The 20,288-nt window shown below is 41.9% G+C and overlaps 1 protein-coding gene across 2 annotated transcripts in view; it reads right to left on the bottom strand.

Annotated features, from left to right (window-relative positions):
- Nucleotides 1-15,290: 15,290 nt before the first annotated feature.
- Nucleotides 15,291-20,288, bottom strand: part of EXO1 (exonuclease 1) — a 39,885-nt gene continuing 34,887 nt past the window's right edge. For both annotated transcript variants that reach the window (XM_028111467.2, XM_028111468.2), the window contains exons 14-15: nucleotides 19,522-19,715; nucleotides 15,291-16,221 (exon numbers count right to left, since the gene is read on the bottom strand). In XM_028111467.2, coding sequence (XP_027967268.1) covers nucleotides 16,080-16,221; nucleotides 19,522-19,715 — 336 coding nt within the window. In that variant the 3' untranslated portion in view covers nucleotides 15,291-16,079. The remainder of the gene's footprint in view (nucleotides 16,222-19,521; nucleotides 19,716-20,288) is intronic.

Genomic DNA, 20,288 nt, shown 5'->3' with positions numbered 1-20,288 from the left:
GTTAATACGATGAAGGGATGGAATATGACTGTAAAGATGAATATTATAGAAGATTTTATAAAAGGAATTGATAAGAAGTTGGTTGAAAGAAGAAAGAAGAGGATTAAAAAAAAGGGAGAGAATGTGATCAGGCAGGAGACTAGAACAAAGCCATACACTAGAGATTTAGGGTATATTTTGATCTGTTAGAAGAAACTGTATCTCAAAATTTTAAAGAGAGAAGAACTTATATATATATATATATGCCAAAAATAAGGGTAACTACTATGAAGGGATAGAATATAACTCTAAAAATGAAAAATAAAAAAGATTTTTTAAAAAAGGGATTGATAAGATATTGGTTGAAAAAGGGAAAAAGAAAAATTCAAAAAAAAAGAGTTAAAAAAAATTAACTTTGAAAGACTAAAGAATCATGGTAAAACAGCCATGAATTCTATGTGCTGTATTCCTCTAGTGCTGGAGTTCTGCCGTTCTCATTGTTCGGTAAGCTTGGTCTTGGCTGGGTGTTCTTGCTGATATTCTGGGGGAGGGGCCTGTTGCCGTGGTTCCCAGATGTCTTTGCCGGAGGCAGAATTGCCCCACCCTTGCCAGGGGCCAGGCTAAGTAATTTGCTCGGGTTTGCTCTCGGGAGCTTTTGTTCCCTGCAAGCTTTCCGTACAGCTTTGCAGGACGAGAGTGAAAATGGCGGCCTCCCAATCTCCGCCCAGAGGAGCCGACAACTCGGGGCCCTGCTCCTCAGTGTGCCCCCAGAGAAAAGCAATCCCTGCTGTCTCCTGGGTCTCTGGCCGCACTTTGTACTCACCCGGCCTGTGACTGAGCGTTTCTATCTCTGGCACCCGACCCCATGTGGAGTCTCCAAACCCAGCAGATCCCTGCGGTGCGCTCCTGTGCCGCTCCTCCCCGGGAAGGAAGGGGAGTCTCCCCGGCTCTGCCGCTTGTTGGGTCCCTGCTGGAGGAGCAGTGGCCCGACTGGGCCACGGATCACAGTTTATGGCCACCCTGAGCTGAGAGCCCGCGCCTCGGCTCCGTCTCTGCAGCCGGCTTCCCTGCTCCGATACCTGGGAGTTCCGCTGCACTCAGGCACCCCTGGTCTTCCTGTGACCCCAAGGGTCCTGAGTCCACACTGTCCCAGCAAGGGTTCCACCCCCAGCTTAGTCAGTGGAGTGACATCACTCAGCGGAGCCGACTTCTAAAAGTTCCGATTTTGTGCTCCGCGGCTCTATCACTTGCCAGAAGCGGCCGACGGAGGCCCCCTCCCCCGCCGTCTATCCTCCTGAATATCGCCTCGGATTCACTTCTCCACACGTCCTACCTTCCAGTAAGTGGTCGCTTTTCTGTTCAGAGAGTTGTTGCTATTCTTTTCTTCTATCTCCTGTTGAGTTCGTAGGTGTTTAGAATGATTTGATCCCTATCCAGCTGAATTCCTGGGGCCAGGCTGAATTCCTGGGGCCAGACAAAATCCAGGTCTCCTACTCCTCCACCATCTTGCTCATCTCCCCTGTTTGCTATGAATTTCAAGTGAAGATATTCCTGTGTGTTCTGACAAGTCATGGAAGCATCACTGGGGGAGCATTTGGAAAGGAATTACTGCTCGAAAATCTGAAATTCTTTGGGCCAGTTAATGCTATAGAGAAGAAGCCACATTTGGTTGGAGTTCAGAGCTGGTTGAGTCTGTTGGTAATGATTAGCCATGTTTAATCACCCTCACCCAAATACTAGCAGCACAGCCAGGCCACTCCTGGGGTACAGTGATGAGGGGCCAAGTTTATACGGTGGGTGGGAGGGGAGAGAATTTCCGAATCTGGTCACTGAAAGGTAGATAATCCAAAGACCAAACCCTGACCATTGCACTGCTCTCCCTTGGGGAAGCAAATGGCTACTCTGTCCTCCAGGAAAGGGTAGAGCTGGGGGAGTGGCTGTTGCAATCTTGTGCCTCAAAACTGCACCTCATCTCCTTTCTTCTACCAGACTCTCATTTTGTGAAAGTTGAGGAGTCCCCAGGAGTGAACTCTGTGGTTTGGAAGATGTTTAGGACAGGGATTTTCATCTGTTTTGTTCACTGTTCTTTGCTCAGAGCCCAGCACCAGTGCCTGATGCATAATGGGTGCTTCATATCAGTATGTTATGAATGCATTAGTGTAGAGATTCAAAATTATTGGGGTGGTGAATGGGGAGTGCCTGAAAATTGGAGGCACACCTCTGTGGAAAAAAGGGTAAATGGTGTCAAAACTCACTTTCCCGTAAAGCCACTGTTGCTTCCAGCATCTGGAGTCTGACAGAAGTTGGGATCTAAGGCTGACTTTGGTTTTCCTTTGGTTGCCCCCACTTTCCACTGGATTAACCTAACCCTTCACAGGTCAGAGGAGAATGCAAAGTGTTCTAAAAGGGCTCATTAAAAAAAAAAAAATCATAATAAATGAACTCTGCATTGGCCAAAACCTTTGAGAGGTTGTTTCCAGTTTGGGAGACTCACACACCAGCCATATTTACTGAGCCCCCAGTCAACTATTTTTAGTTTCACGTTATTTTATTATTTTTTTTATTGAGGCCAGCTGGCAGGTAACAACTTCAATTCCCTAAGCTTTTTTTAATAGTCAGCAACATTTGTCTGACTTTGCCTGTCCTTGTTCTGAGCGGGAGGAAGCTGGATGTGCAGAAGGTCAGGTTCCACTGCTCAGTGATTCCTGCAGGTGGACAGAGCATTTCCCTACCAAAAATTCCTCAGAGGCAAAATGCTGTTACTGGGCTTTTAAAACACCCGAAACCTGAGGGTTATCTGGATTCATTTCCAAAGGCTCCTTTGGAAAATTCTTAGAGAAATTTGAAGCCAGAAATTAAAACACCGTCCCAGCAAAATGTTAAAAAGTAAAAGAGAAAACACCTGTTATGTCAAACTGAGAGCTCTCGATTTCTTTAGAGTTGATTGCAAGGTACTTGCCACCTTTGCAAAATCGGTCATTCAGGAGATCATCTTTTTAAAGGCACAACTTAAGGGGAAACTCAAGCAGAAATTCTTCCCTGTCTCCCTCTGCTAGATCTTCTCGTTCTAAAAATCCTGGGCACACACAGCACACACCCCCTTGTACACCATGTCACCTCCCAGGTGACGCTGAGGAACTGAGTCACGGTCAGCTCCTGTGGGACCAGGAACTTGGTGTTGTCCAGCGGGGGCAGGAACCTGTCCTCGGGGTAGTGCTCCCTTACCGCCTGTCAAGAGTCTCAGTGTGACTCTCTTTTGGAGAAGGTACCAAAGAAGTGCTCTGTTCTCGGTGTCTTAGGAACTTGGAACAGAGACGAGGAGGTCATTGGGTGGGTTTTGGTTTTTCACAGAACAGGATATTGCAGGTGCTCTCAGGAAGCACAAAGGAGTCTTACCGGGATCTTGTTGGGGAACTTCTAGATTCTAGCAACTCCCTCTCTTCTGATTGCTATGACCATCGAAGATCAAATTAATACATCAGCATGTAATAGAAGTCTGTATCTTCTTTGCTCCCTGTCTCAAGGGCCAGAACCCAGACAGCTACTCTGAGAACATCACCTAAACTCTTCTTCTGCTTGAAGGGTCGAGGCTTTGGTTTTTCTGTGGAGTCTGCATTTTGCTCAACAGCTGTGTCTGCGTCTGACTTAAAAAAAAAAAAAAAAATCCCACAACTGGGCCCTAACTCATTCCTCAGCTGCTTCCAAACTGCCCGCAGGAACCTAAAGGAGGCCCTTATGTAGGGCTGTGTGACATCAGGCCTCTCCAACTCTCCCTCTCCTCCCCCTCCCTGGGCAGGAGGAGGTTAGTCCTGAGGCTGGAGAGAGAACAGCCACCTGCTTGCTGCTCAAAGTCACTTTGCTCACGATCAGTTCAGAATTTGTCTTTGCTAAAGACATTAGATTTACAATGTTGTGCTCTAACATGGACCTATGGGCCTAAGCTAGTAATGAAGCAAGTTGATGATGGAGTTCACTTCACCCTGAAATATGCTGCTAGTTTTCACAGTAAGAAATAGATACTCCAGAAAGGTGGAGTGATTTGTCCGGATAAAAAGAGGTGAAACTGTGGTTAAAATCCAAGTATGCATCGAAGTAGCATTAGTCATAGGGCCCTGGTGCATCTCCCACGGAGACACGACTGCCTTGGGGCCCCTTTCTCATCCCTATCTTAGCCTCTTGTCTTCTTCCCTGTCCCCATCCATACCATTCACCCAATCCCTCGAGCTGTGGGCTTTCCAAATGTATTTCCTACCACTCAAGAAAGAAGAATTCTACACATTCCATATCAACTTCAGGAGTTTTCTTTCCATGGTTATCTACATTTTACTTAAAGAAAAGAGTCATTACTACCATTATGACTTTGTAGTTAAAATAGGCTATGCTATGCTGCAGTAAGAAGCATACCCCAACATTGGGCCACTGGGTGGCTCAGTCACTTGAGCATCTGACTCTTGGTTTTGGCTGTGGTCGTGAGATTGAGTCCTGAGCTGAGCGTGGAGCCTGCTTGGGGTTCTAGCTCTCTTTCCCCTCTGCCCCTCCCCCTGGGTCATACAGGTTCTAAGAAAAAAAAAAAGAAAAGTGAAACGTAACAAAAGCTTGATTCTTACCACATCACAGCCCAAGCCCAACTCATGTGGGAGGCTTTCCTGTTTGGCTCTCTTCCAGAAAAAATTCAGGTTCATGTGTGGCTTTACACTTGCAATTGTGTCTTGTCAAAGTCTTTGGCTTCCATGAGTTCAGAGGAGAAAACAAGGGGAAGAGACACACTTGCTCTTAACCTTTTCAGACTCAGTGACACCTATTGGGTGTCCACTCACCTTCCACTGATGAACAGTAACCATCTGACCCTACCTATGATTATAAGCACTAATTTTCTCCACCACAAAGATTGTTTGTTATTTTCCCAGCAATTATTATGTTCTTTATTGGTTTTACATTTTAATATTGCACACAAAAAAAGAGTGGGGGCCCTGAGAGTTATACCACTTGGGTTTGAACTCTTGATCTATCGTCTACTAGCTGTGTGACGTTGGGCAAATTGATATACCCCTCTCTCTGCCTCAGTTACCTTGTGTGCAAAATAATAATAATAATAATATCTACCTTGTGTGACTGTGAGCATCAGACGAATCAGTTAATACATGCAGAGAGCCTTGAAACAGTGGCTGTCACATACCACTCAATAAGTGGAAGTTACTGTTTTCACCATTTGGCTGATGAAGAGCCTGAGGCTCAGAGAGGTGACACAGAGTCTTTGAAACAGACAAGGTTGGTCTGGACACCAGACATGGCTTATCAACAGCATGAACTTCTTCATCATCACTATTATCCCTCACTGGAATAGGAAGGAAGAACACTTGTGAAGTGTGTTTGACACTGTGCTAATCGCTACCCATATTTTCTCAATTATTTCTTCTAAAAAAGAGAACCAAAGTCCAGAGACATGAATGACATGCTCTGGGTTGCTCAGCTGGTGGGATTTGAACCTGTGCTTATACCACACGAAACCATGCTTGTTCCATTATAATATGTGTCCCATTCTTGACTTTTAAGCAGAAAACTTTGGGGTACAAAATCTTGTGGTCTGTATAGAAATATTTTCTGATGCAGCCTTCTAGCAGTCTCCTCATACCAGACTCTCTGTACCTCGCACTGTGCAGACCTTCAGAGTTCAGATCAAAATGGAGCATGAACTCACTATCCCTCCTGATGTGAAGACTATTTCTTCCCTAGTCCCCAAACGCCATCACAGATGGTCTTTTTAGAAACCATGCATCCTTGAGTGAAGGTGAGTAGGCTGTCTTCAGGTCCTCTGGGGTCTCAGGGTAAGTGATTTGAGGTCCTGCCTGGCAGTGCCCACAACCTCCAGCCATAATCCCTGGTCTCCTTTCAGGAGTCAGCTTTGCAGATGTTTGTGTCTTATCCACGGGGATTAAGAAACATGAAAAACATCCTTTAGACACAAGAAAGTAGGTAGGGGAAAAATAAGCCTAATATGGGTCTGGAAAACAATTTGGAAACCCAGTTGGAGAAAGTTACAGGCCTTGATGGGATCAGCCACAGAGGGGGTTCCAAGCCCTTTCTAAGATCCTAAGCAAATTCTTTTTTTTTTTATTTGTTTCCCTCCTTCACTCCCTCCCTCCCTCCCTCCCTCCCTCCCTCCCTCCCTCCCTTCCTCCCTCCCTCCCTCCCTTCCTGTCTTCCTTCTTGGTTAAATTTATTGATATATACAATACCTTGTCTCAAACTAATTTGGAACTTAAAGGTCACCCTAAGCAAATTCTTGCTTTTTGCACCTCTTGCATTTGTTATAATGTACTCTCCAAGACATCTGGGCATTGGCCCTCTGGCCTCCTAAGAAATCTCCATTTTTAGAGTTCTGGAGGTTGGGAGGAGGACACAATGCCAGTCAGTCACCATGACCTGCTGGTCTGGTGCATTAAGAATTTTCCCAGCCTGACCCCAGCCATGTGACCTGATTTAGAGAAGCTTAGTTATGAGCACTTTGGGAGCTGCATTAGTTAGCTATTGCTGCATAACAAATTACCCTAAAACGTAGTGGCTTAAAACAACAAGCACTTCTTATTTCACACAATTTATGTGAGTCAAGAATTCAGGAGCAGCTTAGCTGGGTAGTTCTGTGTTGGGGTGTCTCACCTGGTTGCAGTGAAGATGTTGGCCAGGGCTCGAGTCATCTCACGGATTGACCAGAGGATGGCTCACTCATGTCTCTGGAAAGCTGATGTCAGCTGTTGGCAGAAGTCCTCAGTTCTTTGCCACAAGGACCACTTCATCATGGTGCTTGAATGTCCTCACAACATGGCAGCTGGCTGCCCCTGGCTTATCTGATCTAGGAAGAGAACAAGGTGAGAGTCACAATGTCTATTTTTCCCACAGCTTTATTGAATTACATATAACATTTTGTATAAGCTTAAAATATAAGTTTAAGGTGCACAGTGTAATGATATAACTATATATTGTGAAGTGATAACCACAATGAAGTTAAGAGGTTCATCACCTCCCATAGTTACCATTTTTTGGTGTGTGGTACCAACTTTGAAGATCTACTCTCTTGGCAATTTTCAATTATATAATACGGTATTGTTAACTGTAGTCACCATGTATTATGTTAGATCCCCAGAACTTACTCATCTTATAACTGCAAGCTTGTTCCCTCTGACCACCTTCACTCATTTCTCCCACCCTGCTGCTCCTGGCAACCACCAATCTCTCTGTTTCTCTGAGTTTGGTTTTTTTAGATTCCACATATAAGTGAGGTCCTACAGTATTTTATGACCTAGCCTCAGAAGTCATACACTGTTGTTTCTGCACTGTTGTTGTTTGCACAGGTGAGCCCTATCAGTTTGGGAAAAAATTATGCAAGACTGTGAATACCAGGAGGCAGGGATCATCAGGGCCCATCACTAGGCTGGCTACCATAGGAGTTATTTTCTCTGTACTTCTGTTTCCTCTTCTATAATAATGGAAATAATTGGGGCACCTGGGTAGCACAGTCAGTTGAGCGTTGGGCTCTTGGTTTCAGCTCATGTTGTGATCCCAGGGTTGTGAGATGGAGTCCCACATCGGGTTTTGCACTGAGCATAGAGTCTGCTCGGGATTCTCTCTCTCCCTCTCCTGCCCCTCCCTGCTCGTGCTCTTTCTCAAAATAAATAAATATGTCTCTTAAAAATTAATGGAAATAATTATTTTGACTCTATAGCAACATACATTTATTATTTACTCAAAAAAAGTCTTACCCTGTTACAGGCACTGTGGTAGGTGCTGAGGGTATGATGGAGAACAGTCACTGTAGTTACGCAGTCTTCCAGTCTTCACGGAGCTTACAGCTTACTGAGGAGACAGACAATAATAACACACACAGAAATCTAGGTAAGATCCCAAGTGCGACTTAAAATGAAGATAGTTAACTGGGGGTTGCGCGTGGGTATTCACACTGGAACTGGATTTGAGATACTGGTTCTTGGCTTACCCACCTTTCCCTTTCCTACCCACTCACACACAATAACTGCTCACTGGAACTTCAGAACTGGGAATGGAGACAGAACAGAAACTGGCCATTCGGGAAATCTTCACTGACTTCACTGCCCGGAGGTCAAGTCCAAACTCCAGTCAAGACCTTTGCGGTCTGAGCCCCTACCTGACCCGCATCCTGCTCCCCCAGTTCAAGCCCTCTGATCTGGTTCAGCTGGTCTCTTTTCTGCAAACATATTCTCTGTGCCTCCTTCCCTAAGCTTTGCTCACACAAAGTCCCTGTGTGGAATGCACCCCGCACCCCAATGCCTCTTATCTATCTCCAACACATACATCCCATTCAAGCTCTGTCAGGTTGTAAATCCTAAAAAGGTCCTGAGGAGGGGCCTGTCATTTTCTGCAGGAATATTTGTTGTAGGTGCAACTCATTTTACATTAATATTGTCAGGCAGGTTTATATTTAACTTTTCTTGTGTACATACAATATGAATAATGCTGGCTCATTCCCAGCAAACTTTTTTTTTTTAAGATTTTATTTATTTACTTGACAGAGAGATAGAGAGCACAAGTAGGCAGAGTGGCAGGCAGAGGGAGAGGGTGATGCAGGCTCTCCGCCAAGCAGGGAGCCAGACGTGGGGCTCGATCCCAGGACCTCGGGATCATGATCCGAGCCGAGGGCAGCTGCTTAACCGACTGAGCCACCCAGGCGCCGCTCCCCCCCACCCCAGCAAACATTTTCTTGACATTGTAGAGGATACAGAGGTAACTAAGACCCATCTTCCATCCGCACCGTGGTGGCCACACTAGGTCATTCCTTTCTTGTTTCTGTTCACTGCATCGATGAGGCTATGTGTTGCTTGGGTCTAATCCAGTCTAGGAAAAAAAAACATACTTGTCAAATGCCCTCCCTGACAGGCCTGGCATCCCAGGATGATTTACATTGGGGAATGGAGTAAACCTAATGCTTCCAAGGAAGGCTGTCAAGTGCTTTTCCCTTTTAAGTCCATTTTCTATAAGTGGACTATAGAATGTTGTGGCTAGTAAAATAACTAAAATATTCCTACTTTGGTTAAAAAATTAGCTTTAAAATCTTAATTACCATGAAATCTTGTGAGGTTCTTCACTTTTTTCAAAATATAGTACTTGAAATATTTGAAGAAATGTTTGAATACTGAAAAAAAATCGAAAAGTCATTAAGAAACAAGTAAATTAAGACCTGCATCTTATGCAGTTAAAGAGAGTAATTAAAAATTAGTTAATCTGGGGCGCCTGGGTGGCTCAGTCGTTAAGCGTCTGCCTTCGGCTCGGGTCATGGTCCCAGGGTCCTGGGATCGAGCCCTGCATCGGGCTCCCTGCTCCGCGGGGAGCCTGCTTCTCCCTCTGCTTCTCTCTCTCTCTGTCTCTCATGAATAAATAAATAAAATCTTTAAAAAAATAAATAAAAAATAAAAAGTTAGTTGCAGAAATCATGTTTTAAAAAACCACATAAAAACAAAACAACATAAAAGATTACCCACTGACCTGAAAACAGGGCGAGGGGATTAGGATTGGGGGTACTAACCAAAAGAGACTTGAAGCTGTAATGTTAGAATTTTTTAAAATAGACTTAACCGTGCTTGCAAGGGCTCTTCAGACATGAAACAATGTGGAGGGGCTGCCCTCTTGTGGACCTTGTGGAACAGCCTTTAAAAGGTTACTCACAAATCAATTTATTGTTTTGTTCACAGAATTTGGGAGTTGCAATTTCTTACTCTCAGGTCAACCCCTCGTGTTTGACCCACGAGGCAAAAGAGGGCAACACTGGTTCTGTGGTTTACCCAAAGTCACTTCCTTGAGGCAAGTCAGAGTTACAGATGGAGTCTTCTGATTCCTAACTGGAATTCTTCAACTATTCTTCTGCCTCCCCCAAACCATAAGTCAACAAGTGTTAAACACCAAAATGTGTTTAGAAAGTCATCTCTGTACAATGTACAATGCCTGGTAGCTAGAGGTCATTTAATAAGAGGGATGTGGGACACTGACCATGTTGCCAGGATCTTGCTGGGAGTTGAGAAACAAAGGGGGATAATGCTTTTATTGTGTAGTGGACTGTAAAATCTAACAGAATTGCCACATTTAATATTAGTGTTACCCCCCAGGCTGTATTTAGTCATCATACAAGCACCAAATAAGTAACAGCAGCCAATGGCCGAAGAGGGGCAAGGGGGTGGAGAGAGACCCCTTCTGAGCCACAGGTGCATGAGGAAGGCTGACACCAAGGAAACAGCGAGAACATGACGAAAACAGCAACACAACCCTGCACCAGAGCACCACCCAACCACAGGCAACATTCAAGGAATGTGAAGTTCATGGCGCACCTACAACAAATCCAACCCCATTAAACTCCTGACTAGTCTTTACCAATGCCCCACTCTAGCCATAGTAGTAGAAGAGGCATGCCCACTTCCAGGCATAGGCATTATTTCAGCCATTACAATTCTGCATCAACGTAGATGGCATTCAATCAAAAACTATGACACACACACACACACACACACACACACACACATACACACACACAAATAAACAGGGCAAAAGAAAACTGTCACACACACAAGATACAGACTCAGAGATGACCCAGATGTTGGAAATACCAGACAAGGAATTTAAAATAACTATGGCTAATATGTGTTCTCGTGGGAAAAATGAATAACATGCATGAACAGATGGGGGAACATCACTAGAGAGATGGATACCATAAGAGTAAAATAGAAATGCTGGAAATAAAAACCAAAAACATAGTAATAGAGAGCCAAGGAAAGAACCGGTAAACTTGGAAATGGATCTGTAGAAATTAACTAATTGAAAACAGAGAAAAACAGAGTAGAAAGTAAACACAAGAGTGTTAAGAGGTGAGGGACAATTCTGAAAGTCTAACACAATAGAATTGGGATCCCAGCAGGAGAAGCGAGAATGGGAGCTAAGTAGGGAGATGGGACAGGGGATCGTACTCTAGCTTATTCTCACGTCATTCCTGCTTTCCAGAACCACATGCCATCTTTGCCTTCTCCATGTTCCAGGTCTTTCAAGATCAGAGGCGGTCTGGTGCCGAGCGTCCAGAGTAAGCTTCGAGTCTTTGGGAAGTGAAGATAGTTGCTGGATTTTGTGCATGAGGGACGAGATCGGTGTTGTCTAAGTGCTGCATTTCATCTATTCTAAGGTATGCTTTGTAACATTTTTGAAGATAGTGTGTCTTAAAGTTGATAGTGTCAATATAATAGATTTTTTCTTTCAATGATTAAAATAATGGTGGTGTGCCTGGGTGGCTCAGTTGGTTAAGTGTCTGCCTTTGGCTCAGGTCATGATCCTAGGGTCCTGGGATCAAGCCCCACGTTGGGCTCCCTGTTCAGCAGGGAACCTGCTTCTCCCTCTCCTCCCCACTTGTGCTCTATCTCTGTATTGCTCTCTCAAATAAAATCTTAAACAAAAAACTAAAAAAAAAGGTACATCTTACAATCAATTATATCTTCAATGATGTTACTACTTTAAAAAAATTATTGTCAAACAGAAAACCACACAGAATAAATAGCTTATGTTATTATAAGGCTAACACTTTATGATATGGACAGCTTAATAAGCTATTATGTTATTACAGGACAAACCCTATTATACATTACACCCAAGTCATCAAATAAAACTTTGCTAGCCACTCCCAGAATCCCCCCATCTCTGTTGTTTTATCAACAAAGGGTGCATCCCTAAATTATCTAGTTTAGTTTTGTCCATTTAAAGAAAAAATATGGAATTTCCCTCCTCACCCCTTCTTACAATTTATCTGTTGAAAATCCCAGCATATGAAACCTGTGGCTTCCTGGTCTGGATTGTGCTATTTGCACATTTAAGCTCCACACGTTCCTTTGTCCTCTTTGTTCCTGCATTTTGGCAGCTGGACCCAAAGGCATGATCAGACTCCCCTCCCATCCCTCGGCGAGACTATAGAGGATGCTTTCTTTCACTAGGAGGTATAACATGTCTGGTTGTCTCCTTTTGGAATATTAATGGCAGCTGACGCTCAACATCTAAATCCATTAATCCACAAGGTGTTGCAAAATGGTGATATAATGGCATATCTTTTTCATTATTGGAACACTGAAAAGGTGTTTCCCCCCCTTCTGCTATTTGGTCACCCAGTGGTACAGTCCAGAGGAAAGAGGAAAATGTCCATTTCCCTATTTTCAAGATAATTAATAGGTGACCAATGCTCTTTAATGTTTATGATACGTTTCAATAAGTCGCAATTATCCTTTTTCAAGATCAAATCTAGCAATGTTTGGACCTGTTCAAGTTGGCTCTTACGTCTTTATGAAATTACAGTAGCCCGTGATAACTTCTGTTCTAATAAGATATTCCAGGCTTTTCTGCTGTATTTCCTGCCAGACTATTTTTTTTTTTGCCAAGATGCTCTGGTTTCCTTTGATTAAAAAATGGTATTTTAAGACTATAAACTCAGTAATGTTTATTGGTACTGGATTTTTTCTATGTCTCTTCAGTGTGTATACATCTAGCATATATGTATAAGGAGTATATATATATATATATATATACACACACATATACATATTTTATATATTCTTAAGTTTCTCCCACTACTTCCAATTCAAATTCATAACTACAGGGATTAAAAAAAAAATAACCCACATCTGCACTTCCTCTTTCCCACAAGAATCCTGGTTCTCAAGAAAACTGGGAATGAATTAAAATATCCCATAAATGTCCATTTATTCTACCCCACATTAATATGCCCAAGTCTAAATAACACTATCAGACTACCACCCAGCTAAGCCAAGTATTTCTGCATTTGCTTTCCTTTTTTCAGTTGTACTCTGTCATCTGGACATACAGGCATCTTATACCATACTGTCTTGTAACTAATTTTTAATTGTACAGGGCTACTATGTTTAATGCCCACCACTAGTCTTTATGGTGCTATTTCTCTAGTTATTTTGGTTTTCTAATGGAGCTCATTTTCTGATAGATTCCTCAAGAACAGTTTAAGGGAACACTATTTCCCAAATTCTTGCATTTTCCCTTGAGTATGTTCAAAATGTTACTCCATTTTCTTCAAGCACAAAGGATAATTGTGGAAAAGTCTGATGATCATCTAAATTTTTCCTTGTCACTTGCTGTTTTTGCCTACCCCAAGGATTTCTTTTTTAAATTAACTATGTTAGTCTTGGTGTTGCATGTTTTGGATCAATAATCTTGGGTACAAGAGTGCACTTTTGAGGGGCACCTGGGTGGCTCAATCAGCTAAGCGTCCCAACTCTTGATTTCGGCTCAGGTCATGTTCTCAGGGTTGTGAGCCCTGTGTCAGGCTCCGAACTCAGCGCGGAGTTTGTTTGAGATTCTCTCTCTCTCCCTCTACCCCTTCCCATGCTTACATTTTCTCTTCTCTAAATAAAATGTATTTTTTTTTTTTGAAAAGTGGTCTTAAAAAAAAGGTTCAAAATTTTAATTAGTAAAGTTTTCTGAAATGATCCTTTTCCCCTTCAAAGACTATTATCTATATAATGGAACGTCTGTCCCTATCTTCAATATTTCTTACTTCCTAATCTTTTTTTTCTTTTGTTCTAATTTTTTACCTCCTATCTTTTAAGGCATTATCTCTAGTATTTATTTGCTTGTATTCCTTCTGGTTTAGCTTTCACTTCCGAAATGTTTATTTTTAATGCTTATTCTGAGTTTACCTTAAGTTTTCCCAGTTCTAGATTTCCTCCATATTCTGTATCATTTTAATAACTTTTACATTTTCAAATGGACTGTTTTTCATCTGCTCTGTGGGCCTTTTTGGTAGATTTTCACTATCTATAAAGATGTTATTCTGCTCTTTTTAAGTGAACATCTTAAGAGATTGATCTAAAAGCTTTTTTTTAAGTGAAATTAGTTTTCTTTGAGAAGGAAGCATAGTTCATGGGAGCTTCTTGAACATTAAATTTTTAAAAAGATTTTATTTATATATTTAGAGAGGAGTGGGGGCAGGGTCAGAGGGAGAGATAATCTCAAGCAGACTCCCTGCTGAGCAGGGCTCCGATCCCAGGACCCTGAGATCATGACCTGAGGTAAAATCAAGAGACAGCTGTTTAACCAGCTGGGCCAGCCAGGGGCCCCAAACGTTTCTAGTGTTCAAAGACGGTATTTTGCTGAGACTTCTGGCTGACCTGTTCCTCCTTCTACTTGTATTTCAACCTCTTCTCCTTTGCTTGTCTTGTCCCTGTCCTGCTCAATTTTGGTTTTCCTCGCACTAGTTTCTCTTCTGTGGGGGACCCCATCCCAGGAACCTTGGCCAACTCGGCAGATCAGTTCCGATAGTTCACATGGACCAGACCAGCCAGTTCCTTCAGATGCCCCTTGTGCTCACTCACGATGGGAATGGGAAAGCCTCTCCCAGGTCCAACACCACTTGCTGTGTGTTTTAATGGCTATTCTAATGTTCTGTTCTCAGGTCCAGTCGATGCCCTATTACCTTCCTCTGCTTTTCCATCTTGTGGAATTGTGGCTGTTGGTGGCTTGTCTTCACCCACTTATATTTTGTGATTTAAGAATACCGTCACCGAAATTTGTTGTACAGCTGTTCACAGGTTTTTGGTTTTGTTAACCAGTTGCTGTTACGTGGGGATTCGGAGACGGGAAAACTATGGCCCTGCTGCCATCTTCCCCTCCTCCCGTACGATTTTTGAAGGTTTTCAGCTAGTTCCATTTTCAGACTCAGCTTGGGCCCCTGGCTTCAGAGGAAGCTGCGTGTGTCCATTTACTGAGCCCATCTAAACGTCTCCTTCCTGTTGGCTTCTACCGCTGCAGAACTGATCATTTTTTTGCTAAATCACTTACAACTTATCCCTCTGTTTCCTTGCCTGATGTCTCTTCCTCTGTTAACCTTTATGGATTTATGCTGTTTTATTCCTTTTCTGTCATTTAAGTGGCATTTTCAGTGGGCGAGGAGATAAGCATTTGTAGACACTGTTGGAGTCACATTCTTAATTTGTTCCAGAACAGGAAACATTCATAGAGAGCTCAAATTTGCTTGCATTCTTTGGGCCTTTTTCAGGTTGGTTTTTATTTCTTTTACAATTTTTATGCTGTTTCTTACAATTTGTTTTTTGTTCCGTTCTCTTTATCCAAGAGTCTTCTATCAAGTCTTATTTAAAAATTAAAATACTCTGGGATCCCTTTACTTTATCCTCTGTATCTCAGGTAACACCTTTGTCTCCAGCCAGATCCGTCCTTCCTTACCTCCCCCCTCCCCTACCCCTCTCATTCCTCCCTCCCAATATTCACTGGCATGGCTGGTTCTCTTTCCAGGTCCCTGCCTATGTCTTTGCAGAGTGTACACATCACCAACCCTGACGCTTTAGGATCTTGCATCACACCTAAGACCCTAGGTTAAGGGATTTTCAGTCCACACTTTAAAAAAGACATAGTGGGAAAAACAGGCTATTTTGAAGTTTAAGAATATTAACAATAGAAGTAGCTCTTTCCACAGGAGGCTGAAAGCAGTTTTCCTTCACTGTCAATCCATAACCCAAGCAAACCTTCAGAGATAACTGTCAATCCATAACCCAAGCAAACCTTCAGAGATAACAGAGCACTGTGCCATGTGGGCAGCGATCTTTGACCCTTCCAGCTATCCCTCCCATGCCAGCAACTTTGTTTTCAATTCAACCCTGAAAGAGACAGGAAAGGGCAGGGGGTAACACTTAAAGCTTGAGAAATAGTGATTCCCTCCAGGATAAAAATGATTACAGAATTGTGGCTTTTCATTTACCATCCTTATACTTGACAACATGACAGAAATCTTTATAGAGTAGGTTTTTATCAATTCCAGGGGACTTGCCCCAAACCATCAAAACTTCCAAAAACTGTCAAAAATAAAATGATTTCTCTACTTAGCTTATGAAAATATAAAAAGCTGAACAAAAGAAATAATTACATAGTTAATATACAAAATGTACGCTATTTAAAAAATGGCATATGTCTATGAATAAATCTTTCAGTCTGGTAATTGATGCATTCTCAAACAGCACTTCAAATTGATATTCTCTTGCAGGCAATAGCCTCCCAGCTGTCTGCATTTATTGGAATATTGCTCTCTGAACACGCAGGCATTCAGATTTGTTAAATATATCCTCTTCTGCTTCTGGAGTTAGTTGGATGTTATCTTTGACTGGCGACAGGGGATCCGGCTTCTTACAAGAAGGCAGCTTTTCAGAATCTCTGCAAAATATAATAAAATGAATTGGTGTTTTCAGAGTACTAATTATAGAGAATAGTCTACCTAGACCGAAGAGAGGTATATAAAGAGGAAAAGACCTTTCAATTTGTCCTAATTTAATATATGACACGTTCAGGTCTCCTCTGAGTATCGCAATAAAATTTGAGTTTTGCTTTTTAGCTCCCCTTTCTGCTTCCTAAATCACCTTTCGAGGCAGGTGCAAGGCCACTACTAAACGTGTACTAGCTGAGGCAGAATGAGTCCAGTAAAGAAACTTCAGTCCCTTTCTCCCTGGCACGCTTCTTGAGGCTGGCTAAGCACCAACCGAAGTGACGCCTGAGCCAGGTTTAAGCCCTGTCTTATACTCCTCCCTCCTCCCAACTTATTTTTTGGCTGGAAGGGAGCTCCAGGTCTATAAAAATTCATCCTGTTATGAAGATAACACAGGTAATTCTATCGCCTGTCAACAAAGTAGTCTTATTTTCTAAAAGGCACTATTTTTTTTTCCTAAAAGGCATTTAGGCATACTTTTTGTACCCTCAACTTCTCTTCAGTGGCAGTTCTCAAAGTATGGCCCACAGGCCCCTAAAAATTTCCAAGATCCTTTCAGGGGGTTTACAAGATTAAAACTATTTCATAATAATATTTAGACTTTATCTGCTTTCCACTGTGCTGACATTTGTACTGACGATCCAAAAGCAAAGCTGAATCAAAGCGACTGGCAACTCAGCACGAATCAGGACACTAGCCCCAAACTGCACAAGAAATACTAGCAGCACTTGTATTCTCCAGCTCCATGTACTTGCAGTTAAAAGAAAAAAGTTAGTCTCACTTAAGAACATTCTTGATGAAGTAGTAAAAATCATTCATTTTATTTAAATCTCAACCCTCTCAACTTCTTAGTACTATATGACAAAATGGGAAATACAATATGAGGCATTTCTGTTGGTAGTGAAGTATGATGGTTATCTCAAGTGAAAAAGCATGTGCAACACCATGGTTATTCAAATTTAGTTATCTGGCAAAGGGCTTCTCTAAAATGAACAAAGAGGGCACCTGGGTGGCTCAGTCAGTTAAGTGTCTGCCTTCAGCTCAGGTTATGATCCCAGGGTCCTGGGATCGAGTCCTGCATTGGGCTCCCTGCTCAGCGGGGGTCTGCTTCTCCTTTTACCCCCTACCCACCCTGCTCGTGTTTTCTCTCTCTCAAATAAATAAATAAACATCTTTAAAATAAAATAAAATACAAATAAAATGAACAAAGAAAGCCGGTTGTTACCCCCAAGGAAACAACTAACAGGATTTGTTGCCAACTATAAAATTCAAGCTTTCAAGTGAAAGTCAGAATTTTGGATAACCTGTATCTGCCACCTGACAGCTTCTCAATACTTAAAGACTTTCTGATAAAACTGTGGTTTCTTTATATTGTATAATGAAATGTGTCTACATTTGGAAGATAAACACAACTCAACAAATCAACATTTTCTAGATGACCAATGCACGCGGGAGTAAAAGACACACTCAAGGTGCACTACGGACGGACAGACTGTAATGAAACACAGAATATGAGAAGTCAGTTGACTTGGTTTCATATCTGATATTGTAACTAACCTTTAAGAAACCATCCCTTGTTGAATGTTGGTATAATAAAGTAGAAAATTTACAGCTAAATAAAAAGTCTATTAAATATGTTTCCCAACTACAAATATGTGTGGAGTCAGATTTTCTTCCTATACTTCAACCAAAACAACCTATCAAAACAGATCAAACACACAAGCAGATGTAAGAATCCAGCTCCGTCCTATTAAACCAGTTAAGATTTGCAAAAATGTATAAAAAAGTCACTCTTGTCACCTTTTTTTTTTTTTGTTTTGGAAAAGTTATTTTTTTGTAGCAATATACTATTGATTTTAATATGGGTTTGTCATCGTTATTTAAACATGTCTATTTAATTTCTAAGACAGTTAAATATTGACAGGTATAACCCCACATAAACCAAAATATTTTGGGGCCCTCAGTAATTTTTAAGTGTAAAGGGTGCCTGAAGGCAGATATTTGAGAACTGCTGCTATATGGTTTAATCCTAGACTTTACACAATGCAAAATAAAAATAATTGTGTCCAGCACTTATTTACAAAGTGTTTCTGCTCAGATCATCTCATCTGATTGTGACAACATTTCTATTAAGTAAGGTTTAATCCCACCACCCATGTAACTTTCCCTCTATTCTTAGCACATTTGCTTTATTGAGAAGAACAAGGGAATAAATTAATTATAAATCGTGGTACTCTGAGACTAATTTTGTAGTTTAATGGAAGGAAGTACTGTGTGGCTCATAAAGGTAAATATACAGAGGGTCCGCTCTTTTTTATTTATTTTTTAAAGATTTTATTTATTTATTTGAGAGAGAATGAGAATGAGAGAATGAGAGAGAGAGAGAGAGAGAGAATGAGAGATAGAGAGCACAAGAGGGGGGAGGGTCAGAGGGAGAAGCAGACTCCCTGCTAAGCAGGGAGCCCAATGTGGGACTCGATTCTGGGACTCCAGGATCATGACCTGAGTCTAAGGCAGTTGCTTAACCAACTGAGCCACCCAGGTGCCCAAGGGTCCGCTCTTTTAAAACAGTGTTTGTTCTGGGGCGCCTGTGTGGCTCAGTCATTAAGCAGCTGCCTTTGGCTCAGGTCATGGTCCCAGGGTCCTGGGATTGAGCCCCGCATCGGGCTCCCTGCTCCGCGGGAAGCCTGATTCTCCCTCCCCCACTCCCTCTGCTTATGTTCCCTCTCTCACCGTCTCTGTCAGATAAATAAATAAAATCTTTAAAAAAAAAACAACAGTGTTTGTCCCATACATTAGAAATCTGGCACAATCATCACATATGCTCAGTGATTTTCCCCATTTCAGATGTGATGATTTAGGGGAACAAATTGCTTTAAATCTAGGAATATGATAGAGCATTACATTCCCACCCTCGTGTCTAAAACAACTTTATTTTCAATACAATCCTGAGAGACTCGTAAGGAAGGAAGCCAAGACACTTAGGCCAGAAAAAGTCACTTGCTTAACAATAGACCCTGGCAAACCAAGAACTGCGGCTTTTTAATTTGTCATCTTTTCACTAAATGAAGGTATAGACATCGAAGTTAAATATACTTAAAAAGAGTCAGCTAAAGAGAATAGACGAAAATAATTCTCTTAGGATAAGGGAAAACAAAATTGACTCCTATGAAAACAGAAAAAATTGGAGAAAAGTGATAGAAATTATAAAAAAAAAATTTATCCTTAGAGTAAGTAACAAGGCAACTCACTTTTTAAATCCAAAATTTTTCCAGAGCTCATTGATTTTTATCTGTAATCCTGGCCTGTTCTCAGCATTATGATGATTCCTCTTCTGGATGCTCGATGGCTTCTTGCTGAGCCCACTGACTCGGGCAGGAACTAGAGGCTTGATCTTGGTTGTAGAAAGATTGTCCACAGAATTAGATTTATACAGCCCAGGAACCTGAAGAGTAAATGCCCCTTTTAATACTGTTTTGTTCAAGCAATGACCTTTAGTTAATTTCGAACTACTCTCTGCACATTAAAATAGAAATGTAACCAATAAACGTAGTGTAAAAATGTTTTTTTCACTTAGTATGTTTTGATTGGATAGTTTTCCTTTTCACATGTAGAAGTGAATTTTGTTTTAAATAGGTTGTTCAAACAGATCTCTACTGACATTTAGCTTTCTATCCAAGGGTTGATTTTTATCCTGTGGGAAATATGGAGCCATCAATGTTTTGTTGTTGTTCTTTATGACAGTAAGAGTGCGGCATATAAAACAAGGCTTTCAAATTGATGAAGTTGCCAGAGGAGGTATAAAGAACGGGAACGTTCACACATTAAAGATATCTTGACGGGGTGTTGGTGAGGGGAAAAGGGAGAGAGCGAGAAACAAGACAAAGAAAGAAACATTAGAATTTGGATAGGTTCAGATGTGGGGTTATTTCTCTTTACCCCCTGCAGAAGAAGGATCGAATTGGCAGTTATAAAGAAAAGGGACCCAGGCTGCCTGGGTGGCTCAGTCGTTAAGCGT

This window comes from Eumetopias jubatus, unplaced genomic scaffold, assembly GCF_037043125.1.
Source record: "Eumetopias jubatus isolate StellerSeaLion01/CBP00866 unplaced genomic scaffold, mEumJub1_p1.0 scaffold_12, whole genome shotgun sequence".
In the NCBI taxonomy this organism is placed as follows: domain Eukaryota; kingdom Metazoa; phylum Chordata; class Mammalia; order Carnivora; family Otariidae; genus Eumetopias; species Eumetopias jubatus.
Note: the sequence above shows the minus strand (reverse complement) of the source record. Positions and strands in the feature narration are given on the sequence as shown.